This window comes from Natator depressus, chromosome 1 (genome assembly GCF_965152275.1).
Source record: "Natator depressus isolate rNatDep1 chromosome 1, rNatDep2.hap1, whole genome shotgun sequence".
Classification (NCBI taxonomy): domain Eukaryota; kingdom Metazoa; phylum Chordata; order Testudines; family Cheloniidae; genus Natator; species Natator depressus.
This window is the reverse complement of record NC_134234.1, coordinates 139374588-139396365: the sequence shown is the minus strand read 5'-3', so window position 1 is coordinate 139396365 and position 21778 is coordinate 139374588. Positions and strand designations below refer to the sequence as shown.

The 21778-nt window shown below is 41.0% G+C and overlaps 1 protein-coding gene across 5 annotated transcripts in view; it reads right to left on the bottom strand.

Moving 5' to 3' along the window:
• CNKSR2 (connector enhancer of kinase suppressor of Ras 2) overlaps window positions 1-21778 on the bottom strand; it is a 375664-nt gene that overhangs the window by 302236 nt on the left and 51650 nt on the right. For all 5 annotated transcript variants that reach the window (XM_074968071.1, XM_074968093.1, XM_074968061.1 and 2 more), the window contains exon 2: window positions 15495-15658. In XM_074968071.1, the coding sequence (XP_074824172.1) occupies window positions 15495-15658 (164 nt within the window). The remainder of the gene's footprint in view (window positions 1-15494; window positions 15659-21778) is intronic.

The following is a 21778-nucleotide window of genomic DNA, read 5'->3' as shown; positions in this document are numbered from 1 at the left end:
GTTGAAGAACCAAACGCCATCTCTTTCTTGTCTGGTCATCTCTCCCAAATGTCTGGTTCAATTCACCACAAACAATGCAGGAAACAAATGAACGAAGAAGTTACACTGGGCTAAGATCTGGCATGTGAAATTTCATACAAGATCATTCTGGGTTTGGCAAAGTTAAAGGACGGGAATCATGCTTATGCCAGTAAGCAGTATTCCTCAAACTACAGAGGGACTGCTATCTCCATAATAAACCTTTAATGTTGAGAAGTCAATTAAAATTATATTTTTAAACACACACACACTTACTTACTTAACAGTTCATCATCAGTGAAGATGCTGTCAAGCAGCTACATGTGGTTATCAAATCACCTCCTAGTCTTCTGCAAAGTAGTGATGAAGGTTTATGTTTTCTTATCAGTTCTTCAGACAGTGCATCTTAACTTTTCCAAACCCTTTGTTTTAGAGAATTATTTTTCAAAATAGAATTTGTATTTGAAAACTGACCATAAATAATATAGCTTTTATTGTATTGTCCTGAGTGCACATGGTAAGACTTCTAAGTGCAGTCATAACAACAACACTATACAGGAACTATCAACTCCATGATCTATCTGATTAAGCCTCTTTTATATAAATCAAAACAAAATGTCCTATAGCTACAAGCTTATATTCATGTTCTGTTCACCATCACAAAACATTTCGTTCACATTTCTCTTCCGCTATACTACGTATCTCTGTTTAGGTTTATTACAGCACAAATTCACTTGCATTTCTTCAGAAATTTAATCTCTCACACTGTTAATTTCTGCTCATTTTCCAAATTTCTCTTATATATGTTGATACTTTAGATAAAAACCCAACTGAGGCAGAGTTAACTAATTATACTCCAAAGATTCAATGTTTTTTTCACCTCTTCTTCTAGAGTACTACATCCTTAATGCATCCCCATTCGCATGCTATTTTAGCACATGAGATATGTAAATGATCAAGTCAATATCTGGAAACTGGCAAAATCTAAGAGTAACAACCACAAAAAAGATGAAGATGCAACCATAAACAAAAGTATCTTTGCTCTTGAGATTTTTGTTTAAACCAGCTACCAGATCTTTATAACTAAACTTAAAAAATGCAAATTGCTTGTATGTTGTTGTGGGAGGAGGGAGGTGAGCAATTATGTGATTTTGGCAGTGTGGTCTAGTTGATAGGGCACTAGGCTGAGAGACAGTATACTTTAGTTCTGGCTCTGCCCCTGACCTGCTGAGACAATCTGGACAAGTCACTTCATCTGTTCCCCCCCGCCCCCCCCTTCCTCTGTCTGTCTTGTCTATTTAGGCTGTAAGCTCTTTAACACAGTTATGTGCTTGTACATTGCCTAGCACAGTGACACTCCAACCAAGGTTTAGGCCTTGAATTCTACTATAATGCAAATAATTAAACTAATAATAGTATGCAATTTGCTCAATTCTTCACTTTTACATCAAGGCATACAGGCTTAGAATACTATTCTTAATACACTTTTGCTACATTTGAATGATGAGGTAAAATGCCATACAGATTTACATCAAAAAAATACTTAGAAAAGTACTTACTATGAAAAGCTTAGGGCCATAAGTTAAAGATGCACATTTTGACTATTTAAAGATTGTCTGTCTTTCTTTTGGATGTCTTCCCTCCTTGGCACAGGTGGGGGAGGGGAAATAATGATGGTAAAAACAACAAAACCTGTTGCTCTTATAGAACCATCACCTGCTCTCATTTAAAAAAAATAAAATAATCAGGAGCACAAGCTAGTGCCTGACATCAATAAATTTTAGAACTATTTTATATTAGCAGTGGAGTCTATTTCAATGAAGTCTCTACGCAAAATAGAACACAGTTATAGCAAGGAGTGTGAATATAGATATATCAAATTTCCACCAGAATATCATTTTGCACAGCTGTAAAAAATACCTTTAAAACAGTGGGCAAACTAACAACCCTCTTTCCCCCATCACTGGGCTATATTAAAAATAAAAGTTGTACATGTTAAGCTTGAAAAAACTTGCCCAAGTAATAATTCCCAAGTCTGATCATAATTTAAATTTGGAAATGCATCACCATCAATGTGGGTTTCTAAGCAAAACTATGCATTTCTGTTCAAGCAACAGAAAAAGACATAATTGCATACTATGGAAAATATTATGGTTCCACAATCCAAAATAAAAACCAACCACTGAAGAATTACCAGAGATTAAACAAGTTCAGAAATCTGTTTTTACAAATGAAAGACATGAATGACTGAACTCCATTGCAACAGGAGTTACCCTAATCATACCACAATACTGCAGTAATGGGTCTAAAGGAGTCTTCTATAACCATCAGAAAACAAGTACCTGAGGAAACTAAACGATAACAGAAAGCTGTGAAGCTTAGCAGCAGGTGTTTGAGCTAAAATTTTACCAGTTAATTGCTTTTCTACATCTTCATATGACAGTTTGTGAGTGATGAATTGCAGTTCCTTCTCAAATTGACATGCAGCAGCACCAATCACCATCAATTATTTCTATATTTTGTGCGGGGCCCCAGCCTACTCATTCTGCCTGCAAATGCTCTGTGCCATTTGTAGGGTCCTACCAAATTCATGGCCATGAAAAACGTGTCACGAACTATGAACTCTGGTCTCCCACTGTGAAATCTGCTCTTTTGTGTGCTTTAACCACACACTACACAGATTTCACAGGGGAGACCAGCTTTACTCAAATTGGGGATCCTCATCCAAAAGGGAGTTCTAGGGAAGTCGCAAGGTTATTTTATGGGGACCGTGGGTTTGCCACCCTTACTTCTGCGCTGCCTTCAGAGCTGGGTGACCGAAGAGCAGCAGTTGCTGGCTGGAAAGTGGCAGCTGTTGGCCAGGCGCTCAGCTCTGAAAGCGGCACCCCACCAGCAGCAGTGCAGAAGTAAGGGTGACAATACCCTACCATGCCACCCTTACTTCTGCGCTGTTGCCTTCAGAGCTGGGTGGCCAGAGAGTGGCAGCTGCTGACTGAGGGCCCAGCTCTGCAGGCAGCAGTGCAGAAGTAAGGGCAGCACTGTATGGCATCGTCACCCTTACTTCTGCACTGCTGCTGGCGGCAGCTCTGCCTTCACAGCTGGGCTCCAAGCCAACAGTCGCCACTCTACAGCTGCCTGGCTCTGAAAGCAGCGCCACCACCACCAGCAGCACAGAAGTACAGGTAGCAATACTGCAGAGCCCCCTACAATAACCTTATGACACCTCCCGGCACGCAACTCCTTTCTGGGTCAGGACCCCTACAATTACAACACTGTGAAATTTCAGATTTAAATAGCTGAAATCATGAAATTAATTATTTTTAAAATCCTATAACCACAAAATTGACCAAAATGGACCTTGAATTTGGTAGAGCCCTAGCCATTTGATGCCATAAGGAGAAAAGCTGAATAAAAACACTTTGGACTAGCTTGAACAAAGTTGCTTAACTACCAAAACAAAACAAAAAAGCCCACTTCAAAAACACAAACCTAAGAAAAACTAGCGGAACATTTGCTAATAGGCTAAAGCACTTCACACCGCAGCATAGATAAGTAGAACGGCTGGCTGTTCCAAACTGGTGTACAGATATAGCGTTAACCCTAGCATATGTGCTCTGTCAGCACACCAGTTTAAAGCTGCTGGGATCCAAGCCTCAGTTCCAATAGCAGTTTCTCAGCCCTTTAAAATAGATGGGTGGATCATAGTTTCTTACACTGGCACTACTGCCCTCATGTCTTTGAGCACATCTGAGATCAAGGTCACTGCATGTCTTTTAAAAACACACAAGGTAGAGGAAGGACCATATGGCCACCTTGCATAATTCCCTCAACCATTGTTTCTCCCTTTTCACCACAGAAAGCTGCTGCAATCCACATGGAGGAAGTATACATATTCATTGACCAGAATGGCTTTGCTGCTATGTAGATTCACTTTGAACTCTCTAGCAAAGACAACTGACAATCCCATTGTGTGTTCCATCCACTAAGTGATAAAAGTGGTTCTGACCGGCAGAAATCTTTACCCTTTATAGTAGATGTAAAAAAAGGGATACCATTTCCCCTAGAGGACAAAAAACCAGAAATGCCTGAGAAATTATTTCATTTAGGTGAAAAATAAGCATTACCCAAACCACAAAGAATAGGACTACTCTACAGAACACAGGAGTAGATATTACTGCAAATATTTCTGCTTGAGGCAAAGGAAAAAATAGGAACAGAACTAGGACAGGAATATATAGAACCTCAATGACGGTGATTTATTGAGCTGCTGCCTCCCACCTGGAGGAGGCAGCAAGAGCACTAGACATCTGGTTTTCGACTGGAACACCCGGTCGAAAAGGGACCCTGGTGGCTCCAGTCAGCACTGCTGACCGAGCCGCTGAAAGTCCAGTCAGCGGCATAGTGTGGCTCCCTGCCTGCCTAGGCTCCCTGCAACCCCCGGAAGTGGACAGCATGTCCAGCTCCTAGGCACCGGGGCAGCCCTGGGGACTCTCTGCACTGCCCTTGCCCAAAACGCCAGCTCCAGAGCTCCCATTGGTCAGGAACCGCGGCCCCTGCGCCTAGGAGACGGCTATGCCGGCTGCTTCCGGGAGTCTCCTGAGGTAAACACCACCCAGCCAGAGCCTGCATCCCGAACCTCTGCCCAACCCTGAACCCCTTCCCGCATCCTAAACCCCTCATTTCTGGCCCCACTCCAGAGCCCACACCCCCTGCCAGAGCCCTCACCCCCTCCTCCACCCCATCCCCTGACCCAGCCCAGTGAAAGTGAGTGAGGGTGGGGGAGAGCAAGCGATGAAAGGAGGGGGGATGAAGTGAGCGGGGGGTAGGGTCTCGGGGAAGGGGCGGGGCCTCATGGCAGGTAGCAGGGCAGGGATGTTTGGTTTTGTGCAATCAGAAAGTTAACAACCCTAAGCAGCAGCAGCAGCTGAGTGAATAACAGAAGTAGAAGATTTGTTTTCCCTCTGGCAAATATTTGTCATTACACCTAAAACATTTTTAAAGACAAGGATAATTATGGATCTTTTAAAAAATGCTTTTAGTTTAAATAATTAAGACAGCCTTTTGAAAATATAACTGCTAAAGTCTACAAGATAACTGCACTACATCCTAAATAATAAATTACATATTTAGGAATGTAACTTCTTGATTATGCCTGACATTTCTCGATGATATGAATAAAATTTACAAGGATGAAGTTATACATTTTCTTTCCTCTAAATTATTATTTTACCCATTCTCTGAATGAGTCAGTGTCTTGTGAAACACATTCTGTGTGATTGTATAATTAAAGACTGTATAATGATACAAATGCACAGGGAGGGCCAAATTAAGGTTTCATGCAACCTTAATTCTGGCATTTTCCAACTTCTAAGTGCTTGATTTTTCAGCCCTAATAATGTTCTTTAAAAAATTATCTTAAAAGAAGACAAATAAAAACATTCCATCATGTGGAATATTGACACCACATGGTACATCATCAAGGTTTGAATATTTCGACACACAAAACTCTACCATTTGAAGTAACAGAGTAAATGGTACCTGTAGTAGACTGTTATCCTCTATCAGGAGCAGACAACAGGGGAGAGAAGAGATACATACTTTGCTACTGGAATTCAGTTATTTGCTGACAGCAGAGGAATGTGAAGACTCAGAATTTCTGAGTTCAATTCCAGGTTCTAGAGGGTAGTATGTGCTCTAGTGGTTATTGACCTTTCTGCCCCTCTGCCCCTAGCCTCACTCATCCTCTACTTCTATCCAAACCCCCACCATACCTCACCACCAGCTCCTGCTCACTCTGCTCTGATTCACTCCCAAGCTCCTGGCCCCCTCCTGTTGTAGCTTGTGGAACCCTCTCTTCCCTTGTCCCCCCACCCCATCACATTTCTCACCTCTCTACATTCCAGTGTAGCTGCCTCCTCCTTTTCAACCTCACTGAATGGGTGCTAGACAGGAATAATTGAGAGCACAGAAAAGTCAGTCTGCCTGCTCTCAGTTCCTGTGCCCAGGGCCACAGAGGACCCAATCAGCCAGGAGAAGCAATTACTGGAAAAGTCCTGGTCAGCCCCTGTTGCTCGCTGAAGATGGAGCATGCTCAATACAAGCAGATTCTCTGGAGGAGAATTTAGCCGCCAAACTGAACAAGTCTCTACTGAGCTTATGCAAACTGAGATTTTCAGAGACTTAAAACTTGGCCAAATTTGGGTCAGTTTTTGCAAAGACAGCGCCCTGACACCAGGGCAACCACCTTGCCAAATTTCAAGTCTGCTGCAAAGCAAGGAGGTATTTGATGAAACGGTTGCAAAATTTGTGTGTGCGTGTGTTTTAACATAGGCCAGGGGTTCCCAAACTTGGTTCGCGACTTGTTCAGGATAAGCCCTTGGTGCGCTGCATAGTGCTTTGTTAACCTGAGCGTCCACAGGTACGGCCACTCTCAACACCCAGTGGCCGCGGTTCACCGTTCCCAGCCAATGGGAGCTGCGGGAAATGGCATGGGCCCGGCCACCGCTTCCCGCAGCGCCACTGGCCAGGAACGGCCAACTATGGCCACTGGGAGCTGCGAGTGGCCGTACTTGCAGACGCTCAGGTAAACAAAGCGTCTCGTGGCCCACCAGGGGTTTACCCTGAACAAGCGACAAACCAAGTTTGGGAACCCCTGACGTAGGAAAACAATATTGTTCCCAAGCTTCGTTCTCAGAAATAGCTGAACCATTTTAGCTGAAGCAAAAAACAAAACAAAAAAAGCCTGAGGCAAACAGCTGGCATTGAAAATTTCACCCCAACCGGTTAGATATTTGCAAAGTTATAAACATATAAACAACTGAAAACAGGCTCTTACAATGGGAAGTGCTGGGCATCTTTAACCACAGACATTGCTACCAGCTCCATTGAGAATATATATTTCTCAGTGCCACCTCTCCCAGGGTCTTTAAATGCCAACACAAAGTTTAAGAAGCGTATCATCCTTCCTTCTCATTGAAGAAGCACTGCCAAGCAGGTTAATCTACAGTGTTCAAATTATGCTGTTTTATAAGTGTACACTGTGTGCTCCTCACACCATCTTCATAAATACAAAACAATAAGATGACTAGCTTTGTTTCAATAATTATTTATTCCAAATGATTTATTTAATTACTGAGAGATACAAGATGGTCCAATAAAATCAACTTCTGTTGATGGAAGAGACAAGCTTTGGAGCTTCACAGAGCTCTTCTGCAGGTAACCAGAGTGCCACAGAATGACACAGCTAAATACAAGGTGGAACAGATTGTTAAGCATAAAGGGTAAACACATGTTGCAAGAAACCACTTAAAATGAAGTGAGCAATTAACACCTCTTCAGTCTCAAGACAAAAAGGGGTTACTAGGTTACAAATTTGTTGTAATGAACCATAAAACCAGTCTCGACTGAGACCATGGTTTTTAGTGTCTAGCAGAAGTTATGAAGTTTCCAGGCTTGTCTTTTGAAAGTGAGGTACAGGTTTCCTCTGAGGACAAGGACTAAGAGGTCAGATATGAAGTTATCACATTTTGAAAAGTATTTGCCCGTAGGGCTAGATAATAAGACAGAAAATATCATATTGCCTCTCTATAAATCCATGGTACGCCCACATCTTGAATACTGCGTGCAGATGTGGTCTCCCCGTCTCAAAAAAAAAGATATATTGGAATTGGAAAAGGTTCAGAAAAGGGCAACAAAAATTACTAGGACTATGGAACGGCTTCCGTATGAGGAGAGATTAATAAGACTTGGACTTTTCAGCTTGGAAAAGAGACGACTAAGGAGGATATGATTGAGGTCTATAAAATCATGATGGGTGTGAAGAAAGTAAATAAGGAAGTGTTATTTACTCCTCCTCATAAGACAAGAACTAGGGGTCACCAAATGAAATTAATAGACAGCAGGTTTAGAACAAAACAAAAGGAAGTATTTCTTCCCAATCAACCTAGGGAACTCTTTGCCAGAGAATGTTCTGAAGGCCAAAACTATAACCGGGTTAAAAAAAGAACGAGATAAGTTCTTGGAGGATAAGCCCATCAATGGCTACTAGCCAGGATGGGCAGGGATGGTGTCCTTAGCCTCTGTTTGCCAAAAGTTCGGAATGAGCAACAGAGAATGGATCACTTGATGATTACCTGTTGTGTTTGTTCCCTCTGGGGCACCGGGCATTGTCGGAAGACAGGATACTGGGCTAGATGGACCTTTGGTTTGACCCAGTATGGCCGTTCTTATGTTCTTATGACATCATTTTTTTGTTTGAGTTCGTTGGAGAGCATGATTGCTTGGTTCCACCCACATAGCTGTAGTTGGAGCATTTGATGCACTGCTTGAGGTACACCACACGTTGTGATAGGCCATGAATCTTGTGTAAGGACCCATGAATCTTGAAAGGTGTGTTGTAGAGGGTATTTATTATTGTAGCAATAGAAACGCATCTGCAAGTTTTGCATCTCTTGTTTTGGTAGGGTCTGGTCCTGCTTTGCATTGGTGTGTCCTGGTCGGTGGGGAGCTTGCTTCTGATGATAAGCTTGGTGAGTTTGGGGGCAGGGGTTGTTTGAAGGCCAGAAGAGGAGGTTTGGAAAAGATTTCTTTCAGAATATGGTCCCCATCAAGCATGGGTTATAACTGTTTGATGATACTCCATATGATACTCCTTATGCTTAGCAGTCTGTCCCAACTTGTAATTTAGCTGTGACACTCTGGATACCTTTTACAGACCTGAAGAAGAGCTCTGTGAAGCTCCAGAGCTTGTCTCTTCCACCAACAGAAGTTGGTTCAATAAAAGATACTACTTTGCCCATCTTTTGTCTCTCCTCAGATCAACACAGCTACAACAACACTTCTCTTATTACTAACATTTGCTATGAGATTTTGCTGACTGAAAAACAAACTATGCCGAAGTGACTGAAATGTTTATCAATACTATCCTGCTAAAGGAAGTGCTAAAAAGGGAAAGCAATTCTGCACAACTCCTTGGAGTTTGAGAGTCTCACATAAATGACGATCTTGGTCCCAGCAATTCCATCTGTGCTTTTCAGATAGCGACTTCTGTATCACTGCACTATCTTCTGGGACATCAGAAATGCAAATTCTCCTTATGACACTGAAGATTATCACTAATAAAGCATGTATACAATTATTTTGTTAGTCCAATTCAATCAGAGACCATAAAACAAAGCAATAATTACTTATTTTTCTGTATGTTCTCTCAAATAGATCACTGTGGTCCTAGTTAGACAATTGCTCTCATTCCTCTAGAACTTCATATGTCAGAATACCATTGTATGGTAGTAAACATCACACCCAGATCTCACACTAATATCTTAAAAGAAGCAGTAAAACCACGGGCATTGTCATGAATGTGACACCAGTTTAAATCTTGTTATTCCAGAATGGACATCTTTAAACACCAATTCCTCTGAATGGGTGTGCACCTTTTTAAACTCTCATAAGCAGCCATCAAAGTTAAATAAATAAAAATTAAGATCCACAACACAGACTGTAAACCCCTTAATTTCACATGGAGGGGGAGGCAAAGGCAGTTTTGTGCACAGGCCTACAGAAAGGGAAATCAGGTAACATTACAGTGCCATCCTCCTCCCTCCTACATGGGTTTGAGGCACATGTGTGGGGAAGGATGGAGGCTGGGTGGACCAGGAGAAAACTGAATAAGCCAAAGACAAAAGGGAATAATCATCCCCAACAGGTCCCTTCAAAGACTCCCCATAAAAGGTAATTCAGCTTTGAGGTGTGTTATCTTTTCCCCAGAACCTCCTCTCAGGAGTCCTGGTGCCACATGGGGCTATAAAAAGAAAAGGAGTACTTGTGGCACCTTAGAGACTAACAAATGTATTTGATCATAAGCTTTTGGGAGCTACAGCTCACTTCATCAGATCGGGCTATAAGGAGTTCCGAGTGACATAGCTCCAATGGCAACACCAGAAAAAAGCCCATGCATGAACACAGCCCCTCCAACCGGATGCCTGGCCTCCCACAGCTCCCTGGGAATCCATCAAGTTTGGTGACCGTTTCCATGGCCTTATTCCCACGGGGAAGAAGGCCTGAGAGAAACATGTGCATGGGATATCTCTGCAAATGGATCCTCTCCTCACTGAGGTTTTCATCTCTTGAGGCTGCTACCCATGGTTTCTCTCTTTTTGTCATTTTGTGGGAAGGGGGGGATCATCTGTGCCTCTAGCATTAACATAATTTTCCTGCAAGGCTCTAAGTGAACTGTCCAACTACACCTTAAAAAACCAGTAAGAACCTTCAAAGTGACCTGTGTGGGCTATTGGAGATATCCTTTTACTTCCTCATTTTATTGACCAGTTATGGACTTTTGATTCTGTTGTTTAATTCAGGCCAAAGATGGGAAAGGAACAGCCATATGAATGCAACTGTAGCTTATGAAGGCCAATGATAAAAGGGATAAGTAATTTTACTCCTATGAACAAGAAAATATTGCCAATAAATCTTAACTTTAGTACATATGATCTTCCGTTCCTAAATGGAATCTTCTCTCAGTAGCACAGGGATGATTAAGTTTAATGTTCACCATTAATGACAAATGTAATTTTGAGATCTAACTACTGATAAAAGGCAGGGGAAAGGATTTCTACCTAAGAAATGGTTTCAGAAGATGAGATTAAGACAAAATTCTTAAGAGGAATAATTCATGGATAAAGTAGTTCTATTCTTCCATGCATTTGCACAGAAATGTTTCATGTTAGTGATAACTAATTTCATAATGGGTGCACATCAATATTTTCTCCGGCAAATCACACTGATGCCTTGTCTGCAGTAATCCTCAAGGTTCACAATTTTGAATGCACCGAATATAACCAAGTTCTAGTCCCAGCCATAGCAATTTAAGCAACTGACATTAAGTAAGTTTCTAAGGATGCCGTATCTGCTACTTTCCCCATGACCTATGCAAGTCTCAAAGTAAAAAATATCTATTATTTCCTTCTTTTAGAGGGGGTTTCCTTTCCCCACCACCACATTCTCCATCAATAGATTGCACTTCAAGGATGGTTTCATTAAGTGACCGATCTTCAGCCCAGATCTTCAGCGGGTGTAAATCAGTGAAGCTATGCTAATTTATACCATCCGAAGGTCTGACTCATAGTTTTTAAAATGCCATCAAGAAACAGCCTCCAAAATCCCAATCCACAGAACTTTTAAACATAAAAACATAAGAATGGCTATACCAGCTCAGACTAATGGTCCAGTGGCCAGTACCAGAGCTTCAGAGGGAATGAACAGAACATGGCAATTATCAAGTGATCCACCCCATATTGTCTACACCCAGCTTCTGGCAGTCAGAGGTTTAGGGACATGCAGAGCATAGGGTTGCATCCATGATCATATTGGCCAATAGCCATTGAGGAACCCTTCCACCATGAACGTATCTAATTCTTTTTTGATTCCAGTTATACTTTTGGCCTTTAAACCTAGTGCCTAATAATATCTTTGAGTGATCCCTAATTCTTGTGCTATGTGAAGATTCAAACACCACTTCCTTATTCACTTTCTTCACACCAGTCATGATTTTACAGACCTCTATCATATCCGCACCCCCGGTCATCTTTTTTGTAAGATGAACAGTCCTAGCCTTTTAAATCTCTCCTTATATGGAAGTTGTTGGGCTCTTACCATTCAGCAGGCTCCAGCTGTTAGTCCCTGTGGGGCTGGGGAGGGACAGGACTCTCTCTTCCCCTGCATGAGCCGCTTCCGGGGCTGGGTCAGACCCACCTCTGGGAACCTGGGAACAGGAACAGGAAGCTCTGCGGCTGCCACCCTGACTTCTGCGCTGCTTTCAGAGCTAGGCTCCTAGCCAGAAACTGTGGAGCATCCTGCCGCAGCTTCCAGCTGGGCTCTGAAGGCAGCACACCCGTGGAGCTTCCTGAAGCTGTGGGGGTTCCCAAAGGTGGGTCTGACCCAGCCCCGGAAGCGGCCCCTGGAGGGTAAGAGGAAGTGCCGCCCCTCTCCAGCCCAGCCAGGACTAGCAGCTGGAGCCCAGTGCGTGGTAGGAGCCCGCCTCCACTACAATAGCCAGATTTCATGGGGGAGATCAGATTTCATGGTCCATGATGTGCTTCTCATGACCATAAATTTGATAGGGCCCAAACCATAATTAATGGTTTCATACTGCCTTTCAAGGGTATACAGACATAAATGAGGCAAAGTGTGCAAACTTCTGGAACTGCACTCAGTCTAAGCAGTCTGTCATAAATGTAGGAGTTGACCTACATTAGTTAGGAGTGTTAATCAGGTCCTGGGACTAATATAATTATTTGGGAAGTAGGTTAAAAGTGTTGACTACTATAAATCCATTGGAAAGGAGACCTGGGTGAATTGGCACATAAGTAACTGACCAAACTGTGTCTTGTGCTCTAGTTTTGGATTGTTTTTCCTCTTTTGCATTATCAACACCGGTGTTGATACCCAGTTGGCACAAAGCGAGGCCCTATTCTGAGGAACTCAATCAAAAATCTAAACAACGTGCTTAAGTGTAAGTATTGTTTTCTATTGTGGTTGTGTGATTTGAGTCTGAAAAATGTAAATGGTTATATCAACCAATTTTCTAGTTTGTGCTAGCCAAATCATAACTCAATGCTATTTTTGTCATCTGATATCCTTATACTATTAGCTGCTACTGTTAATGATATTTAATAAACTCAGTAAAACTAAATTCAACTTGAATCCTTTTCTTTAGTTAAGCAATTGAAATTAAAAGAACCCTAGAAAAGGGGGTATAGGTAATCAATTAAGCACTTGCTTAAATAAGGTTAGTTTTATACCCTATCTTTCTTAAATACCTATACATAACATTGATCACTAATGTCTAAACCAGGGGTAGGCAACCTATGGCACGCGTGCCAAAGGCGGCATGTGAGCTGATTTTCAGTGGCATTCACACTGCCTGGGTCCTGGTCACCGGTCCGGGGGGCTCTGCATTTTAATTTAATTTTAAATGAAGCTTCTTAAACATTTTAAAAATCTTATTTACTTTAATATATAACTAAACTATTGTTGTATGTAAAGACTTATAGAAAGAGACCTTCTAAAAACGTTAAAATGTATTACTGGCACACAAAACCTTAAATTAGAGTGAATAAATGAAGACTCGGCACACTACTTCTGAAAGGTTGCCGACCCCTGGTCTAGACAATAGCACAAACTAAGCATGATGTTTAACCTTCACTACAAATTCCTCATATCCTGTGCATGTAACCCAACTCCATTATATTATTTTATGTGTGTGGTAATTATAAATATATGGTGCACCTATTTCTCAAAACATAAATGATAGTAACTGGGCATGAGGAAACAAGCTTATACTAGCTATAACAAATAACGCTCACTCAGTGTAACTAAACGCTTTTATGAAAAAAAAGTTACAATCTGTCTTGTTTACACTAGTGTGCAGCCACTCCAAACACACTAAGTTCAATTTTGTTTCTTCTGAGTTAATAAACATTTGTTTTCTTTATATTTTCATTGAACTTTATATTATAGCAAATAACCTACTTTACATCCCTCTGAACATCTGCAGCCGTTCTCAGAAGAGTCCCATGTGTGTGTGTGTGTGTCTCTCTCTCTCTACACACACACACACACACACACATGTGTGTGTGTACACATACAAAATCTTAAATATGTTCAGACCCCAGGGCTAGGTTCTCCTATTGCACTCAAGCTCTGTGTGTCATTGTCAACAGTTGTACAACTTTACAGAATGTTCTTAGAGGAAAGCGTGTTCAAAACCCAAACCTCTATCTTATTTCTTGTCCTATTGTATTTCCCTCTTCTTTTTAATTTGAGTCCCATCCCTGCTCCAAACTCCCACCAAAGACATGACAATACAACCTAGAGACTTGTCACATGGAAAAACAACTTTGGCAGATGCACAGGACTACAAAGCCCCCTGAAGACCACTTGAATCCTTCAGCTTGGATTCGCTCCACTGGGATTAGGCTTCCCTACAGATGCTTCTGAAGCTCTGAAAGCTAGCTCATATTAAAAACCCCAGTAATTTGGAAAATCAAGAACATTTTAGTGGAATCACACTCTATCTTCTCATTCTATAATCCCATGCCCAGTAGGAGCATCTATCCCTAATCTGAGAATGCAGACAACCTTCTTAGTGAGCGTTATACCATTCATGTCTTTAATCAGATGTCAGGAAGCATACATATTATGAAAGGAGACTCAAGGAGCTTGGCTTGTTCAGCCTAACTAAAAGAAGGTTGAAGGGAGATATGATTGCTCTCTATAAATATATCAGAGGGATAAATACTGGAGAGGGAGAGGAATTATTTAAGCTCAGTACCAGTGTGGACACAAGAACAAATGGATATAAACTGGCCACCAGGAAGTTTAGACTTGAAATTAGACGAAGGTTTCTAACCATCAGAGGAGTGAAGTTTTGGAATAGCCTTCCAAGGGAAGCAGTGGGGGCAAAAGATCTATCTGGCTTTAAGATTAAACTCAGTAAGTTTATGGAGGAGATGGTATGATGGGATAACATGATTTTGGTAATTAATTGATCTTTAAATATTCATGGTAAATAGGCCTAATGGCCTGTGATGGGATGTTAGATGGGGTGGGATCTGAGTTACCCAGGAAAGAATTTTCTGTAGTATCTGGCTAGTGAATCTTGCCCATATGCTCAGGGTTTAGCTGATCGCCATATTTGGGGTGGGGAAGGAATTTTCCTCCAGGGCAGATTGGAAGAGGCCCTGGAGGTTTTTCGCCTTCCTCTGTAGCATGGGTCATGGGTCACTTGCTGGAGGATTCTCTGCTCCTTGAAGTCTTTAAACCCCGATTTGAGAACTTCAATAGCTCAGACATAGGTGAGGTTTTTCGCAGGAGTGGGTGGGTGAGATCCTGCGTTGTGCAGGAGGTCAGACTAGATGATCATAATGGTCCCTTCTGACCTTAGTATCTATGAATCTATTTACACATTAGATAATTATTTCAACAGTTAATCCCTTTTTACTGTAAAATAAAAGCAGCTATGTTTTAACAAACTGGAATAATCATCCAACACGTAATCTATAATACTCTAAGGGAGTACATGAAAGGGACACTGGAAACTGACTTGATTAATATCAGGACCTTTTGTTTTTAAAGGGCAACCAGAATCCAATTATTGCACTCTCATACAACAATTTCACATTACAATTTGAATAGAAACTAGCCTTTGAGAAGGGGAGTTGACCTAGAATGATTTTTTTCTTAAGGCTGATGTGCAAGCCTCTCAGCCTCAAATCTGTGACACCAGTTTATTAAATTAAAAGCCTCTTTCTAATCAGCCGCTCAGCATGATGGCATGCACTACTTCCTATTTTACAATATATAAGCAATTTAGCATTTAATTTGTTTATTGAAGAATTTAACTATTTATTCAGCAATCTCTCAAATAATATATATTTCCTGTTTTTCTTTCCTCCCCTCCTTCCCAGGAAGTTTACCAATGCGCAGAGCAAGTCAACTGCTTCCAAGATAAGCTCCTGGTGGCCAATTCGTGACACTCCCAGATCCTCCAGTTCTTGGTGAGTAATACGTAGTAGCTGGTCCCCACTAATCTTCTCTCTCTCAAAGTTCTTAATATACTGCTGCAGGCAATCATCAAGACCTACAAGAAGAGAGGGAAAGGGGAAAAAGTTAATAACATTCTGGACTCCACAAATAAAAAATCAAACTAAAATGGACTAAATAAACAAAAGCCCATGAAGGATAAGCAAAATGTTTAAGCATTAAAAAAAAAAATCAAAGGATCTAATTCTATGCTGCACAGAGAGGAGAGAAGGTGGCTTTATGCCACCTTTGCATGCTCCAGATTACGGGCTGCTCCTGGGGCCAAAACAGCAGCCCTGGTTCCTCCATTTATAGCAGCCCTGAATCCCTGTAGTGCTCTGTGTTATGCATGTGAATCTGATACATCTCCTATGCCAGGTCTTCCAAGGACAGCAGCCTAGGGTCACTTATGGCAAACCTATGCTGCTGAGAATCTCCCCTGGCCAGCTGCAGTGCGTTAATAGCTGCCAGACATTAATAGAACAATATATGGCGGTTGGAATAGGGGAAAGAATCTGTCCCAAAGAGTGAGTAAGACTATGTAGAACACAAGGTTGAAGACTTTGTTGGAGTCTAGCTTACTACATATTTTTGCCTGCACCAAAAACCACCACATTACTTGACATAATTTGTTATAGGTTTTTGGGGCGTTTTTTGGACTTGTAGTCTTTGTTGGAGAGGCCCAGAACTGGCAGAACTTATGGGGAACCTTGTGTAACCCACACATCTCCTGGGTGTGGTGTTCTGTCTCCTCTAGTGGCACTGAGACCTTTTAGAGATTAATGAGTCTGCTCTACAGCCTTACCTAAGGGCCATGTGGCTTTTAGCTCATGCAGGAGAGGCTCATGCATTTAGCTTCCAAGGTCCCAAGTTCGATCCCGCCCGTCAATGACTGGGGTCTGTCGGTGTTACGCTTGCAGAGCATGTGGCCACACTATGTCCATTGCTATTAGTCTCTGAATTGCATGAACGCAATGAAGGACACTAGAATTTTATTAGGTTGTTATAAGGTGTCTTACAAGTTACTTATCCATCTAGAAATTCACCGTGTAAGATTTAATAAAATTCCTAGTTAAGTACATCATATATTTAGAGTTACCTGGAGTCATTTAGTAGCATTACTTAACAGAAAGCAATATCCATAACTAATTTGAAATGAACTACCTTTACTATAGAGACAAGGTGAGTGAGATAATATCTTTTATTGGACCAACTTCTGTTGGTGAGAGAGACAAGCTTTCAAGCCACACAGAGCTCTTCTTCGGGTCATACACCTCACCCACCTTGTCTCTCAAATATCCTGGGAACGACATGGCTACAACTACAGTGCATACCTTTACTATAGACATTTTAACAAACAAACAAAATCACAACTCGTAACAGGAGTTTCCGCCATCCTCATCTTGATATAAAGGTAATAAGCAATCTGCTCTTTAAAAATTGTTACCTTATTTGGGAACGAAAGACAACACAACACTTTTACTGAACAATCAGAAAGCCTAAAAATCGAAGTATGGCAGCATGTGAGAGCAAGAGCCCATATGTCTGCTGAATAGGAACTTCGCAGGAGTCCCAGGTTATTCAGAAAATTCTATGGGGTTTTGTTTTCATTTTGTATGATTTTCTTCTCTCGGAGAGCAACTAAAACACCACGCACATGGCCATAATCTCTTCATGCATCTTAAATCCATATACTTCAAACTACAAAAACAAACTGTACATAATCATACCATGTAAATAGGAAAACTCAGTCTTCCTGCTCTGATTTCTAGACAGCAAATCCCATTCACTTTACCACATGAAAGCAGTCTGGGCCTGTTTGAGGTTCTGAACATAATTAGGTGCATATGCATTTAATTACCTCAGCTCAGAGAGGCTTTCAAGTAGAGCTCTGAATGGCCCTGCCAGGATTCAGTCCTCAATCCACTATGTGGCCTCACCCCGGCAGCACCACTGGGTCATGGCTGCAGGTTCCCATCCCAGGCAAAGCAAGAAGTCTGCATCCCAGCACAAGTACATTTACCTAGAATATGTTCTCTGCAGCTGGGAAGTTGCCAGTCCAGCCTGACAGATTCTTCTGTGGAGGACATCACATGGCTTATTTGTATTACAGTACACTAGAAGCCGCAAACAAGATTAAGTCCCCATTGTTCTAGACACTGCACAAACACACAGTTCAACTCCAGGCTCCCCTATAGTTTAACTCAAACTGCTGATCCAAGTTGCTGTGTCTTCACTGCTATTTTTTACCCAAGTTAGCCAATGCAGGTTATAAGAACACGCTTTTCTCCTCCTCCCACAGCAGTATAAACAAACTCATAGAGGCACCACACCATCAACCTATCATTTTGTGCCCTCAGCGCTCCTTTTCCTCTTCTAATTGAGTAGCTGTCCACTTACTGAAAGAGACACATTCAGCAACATATTAAGAGAAAAATAAGCCTTTTAACAACAAATGGTGTTCTCTGACTCATTTTACACTAAATACTCCCTCCACCTTCTAATTTTTGAATGTATAGGCTTGGCTCTTGGAAAGCTAAAAATGTCCCCCTACTCTCCAGTAAGGGAAAAGGCAATAGTCTTGTCATAAATATAAAGGGAAGGGTAAACCCCTTTGAAATCCCTCCTGGCCAGAGGAAATCTCCTCTCACCTGTAAAGGGTTAAGAAGCTAAAGGTAACCTTGCTGGCACCTGACCAAAATGACCAATGAGGAGACAAGATACTTTCAAAAGCTGGGAGGAGGGAGAGAAACAAAGGGTCTGTGTGTCTGTCTATATTCTGTCTTTGCCGGGGATAGATCAGGAATGGAGTCTTAGAACTTTTAGTAAGTAATCTAGCTAGGTACGTGTTAGATTATGATTTCTTTAAATGGCTGAGAAAAGAATTGTCCTGAATAGAATAACTATTTCTGTCTGTGTATCTTTTTTGTAACTTAGGGTTTTGCCTAGAGGGGTTCTCTATGTTTTGAATCTAATTACCCTGTAAGGTATCTACCATCCTGATTTTACAGGGGGGATTTCTTATTTCTAATTACTTCTATTTTTATTAAAAGTCTTCTTGTAAGAAAACTGAATGCTTTTTCATTGTTCTCAGATCCAAAGGTTTGGGTCTGTGGTCACCTATGCAAATTGGTGAGGCTTTTTATCCAACATTTCCCAGGAAAGGGGGGGGGTGCAAGTGTTGGGAGGATTGTTCATTGTTCTTAGGATCCAAGAGTCTGGGTCTGTAGTCACCTAGGCAAATTGGTGAGGCTTTTTACCAAACCTTGTCCAGAAAGTGGGGTGCAAGGTTTTGGGAAGTATTTTGGGGGGAAAGAGGTGTCCAAACAGCTCTTCCCCAGTAACCAGTATTTGTTTGGTGGTGGTAGCGGCCAATCCAAGGACAAAGGGTGGAATATTTTGTACCTTGGGGAAGTTTTGACCTAAGCTAGTAAAGATAAGCTTAGGAGGTTTTTCATGCAGGTCCCCACATCTGTACCCTAGAGTTCAGAGTGGGGGAGGAACCTTGACAAGTCTGGTGTTCAACAATGAGAGCTGATGTAATAAAGTCCCTACCCTCTTATCTCTTGAATCAATACTGAAAAAAGGGGAGAAGGGATTCTGGATTGGTTAAACTGGACCACTGAAGACAAACGGTAGATCCAAACACTGTATGGTTTGGTTGCCATCAATAGATAAAAGGGATGATTTAAATAAAGTAGAAACACGCATGATCTGCCAAGCCAAAACAAAATGGCCTGTCATTTTGGATGTGTTACCACATTAGCCTGTCCATTTTCTATTTATTAAATATTAATTGTTGTTGTTATTATTTTTATTATTAAAGGGGAAAACAAGATTGATGCTTTGGGTATCCAATCCTCATTAAAGAAAAAATGTATAAAAAAATGTAAGATTATAAACGAGGATACACATCCATGGCACTGTGTGTGTGCGTGCGCACGTGTGCACGCATGTTTAAGAGGATCCTGCTTCTTTCACAGAATATAGACACCATTACCTCCTCCAAAGATAAAATCCCTATTCTTAGTCCAGAAGTGTCAATTCTATTTGTTCCCATCACTTGAATGGGAGGTCCTCAGTTCACCCAAGTGCTGCCATATCCTTCTGGGATTCTCACTACCGGTTACATTCAGTATAGAGACATGGGGAATAAAGTCCAGCACTGTTATATGATACATAAATAGCAGTACTTTCTCCCTGTCGCTTCCCTTGCAAAAAAGGCCACCTTACATTCCTACATTCCAATTTGTGTGTGTGCTGCCTCCCTTTGCTGTAAAGCTTAAAGTACAACTAAAGTTGAGAAAAGGATTGATCTGACTTTATTCAAAGATTATGGACTCCCAAAAAGCATTTATTCAGACCCACACGTGCACCACTCCCCCAAACATATGAAAATAGTTTTCACTGAATTTTTCTGAATAATCCATATTCATATACTTTCCCAGAAAGCTGTTAGAGACCTTGTTAGGCTTTTGAAATTTGAGAATCTCATTTTCCCAGTTATTTCACATCTGAAATCTCTCATATAATGGCACATGTATTTTCTGAAAGGAACTAAATATAGTACTTCAAACGGTTGGCAGAACATTTTTTTCCTGACGGTACGACATGAATTATATATTTAAAAAAATGTGTTAAAACAGATTGCAGACATTTGATGTCTTTTCATAGTAGGCCAAAAAAAATAAATAAATAAAGCCAATAAGTACTTTTTTGATATTTCTTCATTTAACAATTCCCACATTGCTTACGTAGACTGTGGAAATAATCAAATGAAACATTGATGTAATCAGAAAAACTAGTTTCCTATCACTCCCAGCCAATAATACAAATTAAGAATGAGTCATTATAGAGCCATTCAATAAACATATATTATATGTCAGTTCTAAAGCAAACTGCATTCAAATGGACTTTTTTTTTTTTTTGCTTCCTATATATTTTTTAATTGTCACTCAGGTATAGAAGAGACTCATGCAGACAGTCTGTAGGGGGAAAGAAATGCAGGCAACTGCCTGCCTCACCAAGTTCATAAAACCAAGAAAGAGCAAAGCCATAATTTAAAGGACATTTTGAGAACAGCCTGCCACAATAATGAATGAGCTGCATTACTTCCTGTTATCCCAAATTAGAACATCCTTTCTAAGTTGCTTATTTTTTTCATTCTATTTCTTACTTAAAGAGCAACCGAAAACCAGGGCCAGATTTAGGGGCAAGCGACTGCCTGGCATGCTGGGATTGGGGGTTGCCAGGCTCAGGGTGCTGTTTTTGTTGTTAGCGGGAAAAGGGAAAATAGAATGTTTGAAGTAAAATGTTCCTAGTGTTCCATATGTGGATTCATTATTCACTAACCTCCTAGAATATTCTGGATCTTTATAGAATCTCATGGAACCTTCTAGACTTTCTGAGAACTACATTTTCTTTGAACCTCCTAGAATGTTGTCAGCCATGCCTTTGTGGGTATATAAGGGGTGGGGTGTTGCCAGTCAGTTAGTGAGATATAAGAACAAAGTAAAGTAAGAGCCCAGTTGTGATACTGTGAACCTGGTTTTACTGTGTAATTGTGAAAGTGTACTTGTGTTTTAAGACTTGAAGAGTAAGTAATAACTAAAAAAGGACATATTTAATGAGACTCCAGAGATATCTGTCAAACCCCTATCTATGCAACAATATAAAAGAAATACTGTTACTTCTTTTGCCATAATGTTTGATGACTTTCTAGGACTGCAGAACACAGACTTTTGCTCTCCCTATGACTGTCTGTTTTCTCCCGTAGAAAATAAAAGATGCCCTCAAAGAAGCCTTCAGGAGCTCAGTATAGGAAACAAAAATATCTGAAATGAACAACATAGACTGGGCTTTAGACAGTAGCAATCATCCCACTGCAGAAGAAATTGAGGAGCTAAGCATACTAAGGAATTAGCAGATTTACCTGAAGATAAGGAATGGAAAAGTGAGGAAAGTGATGGAAAATCATTCAATTTTCCTGGTAGTATAAAGGAGAGTGATGATAAAGAAGAATGTAGCTCACATGAAAAGGAGAGAAACAAAGAAGAATCAACCTCGTATGATGACAGAAACAGCAGTGAAAAAAACTGCACACCACAAATCGATACATCAGATCCTGCTTTATAGCCAGTGATCTTAAACTCTGCTGATATTGATCATCATTTGAATG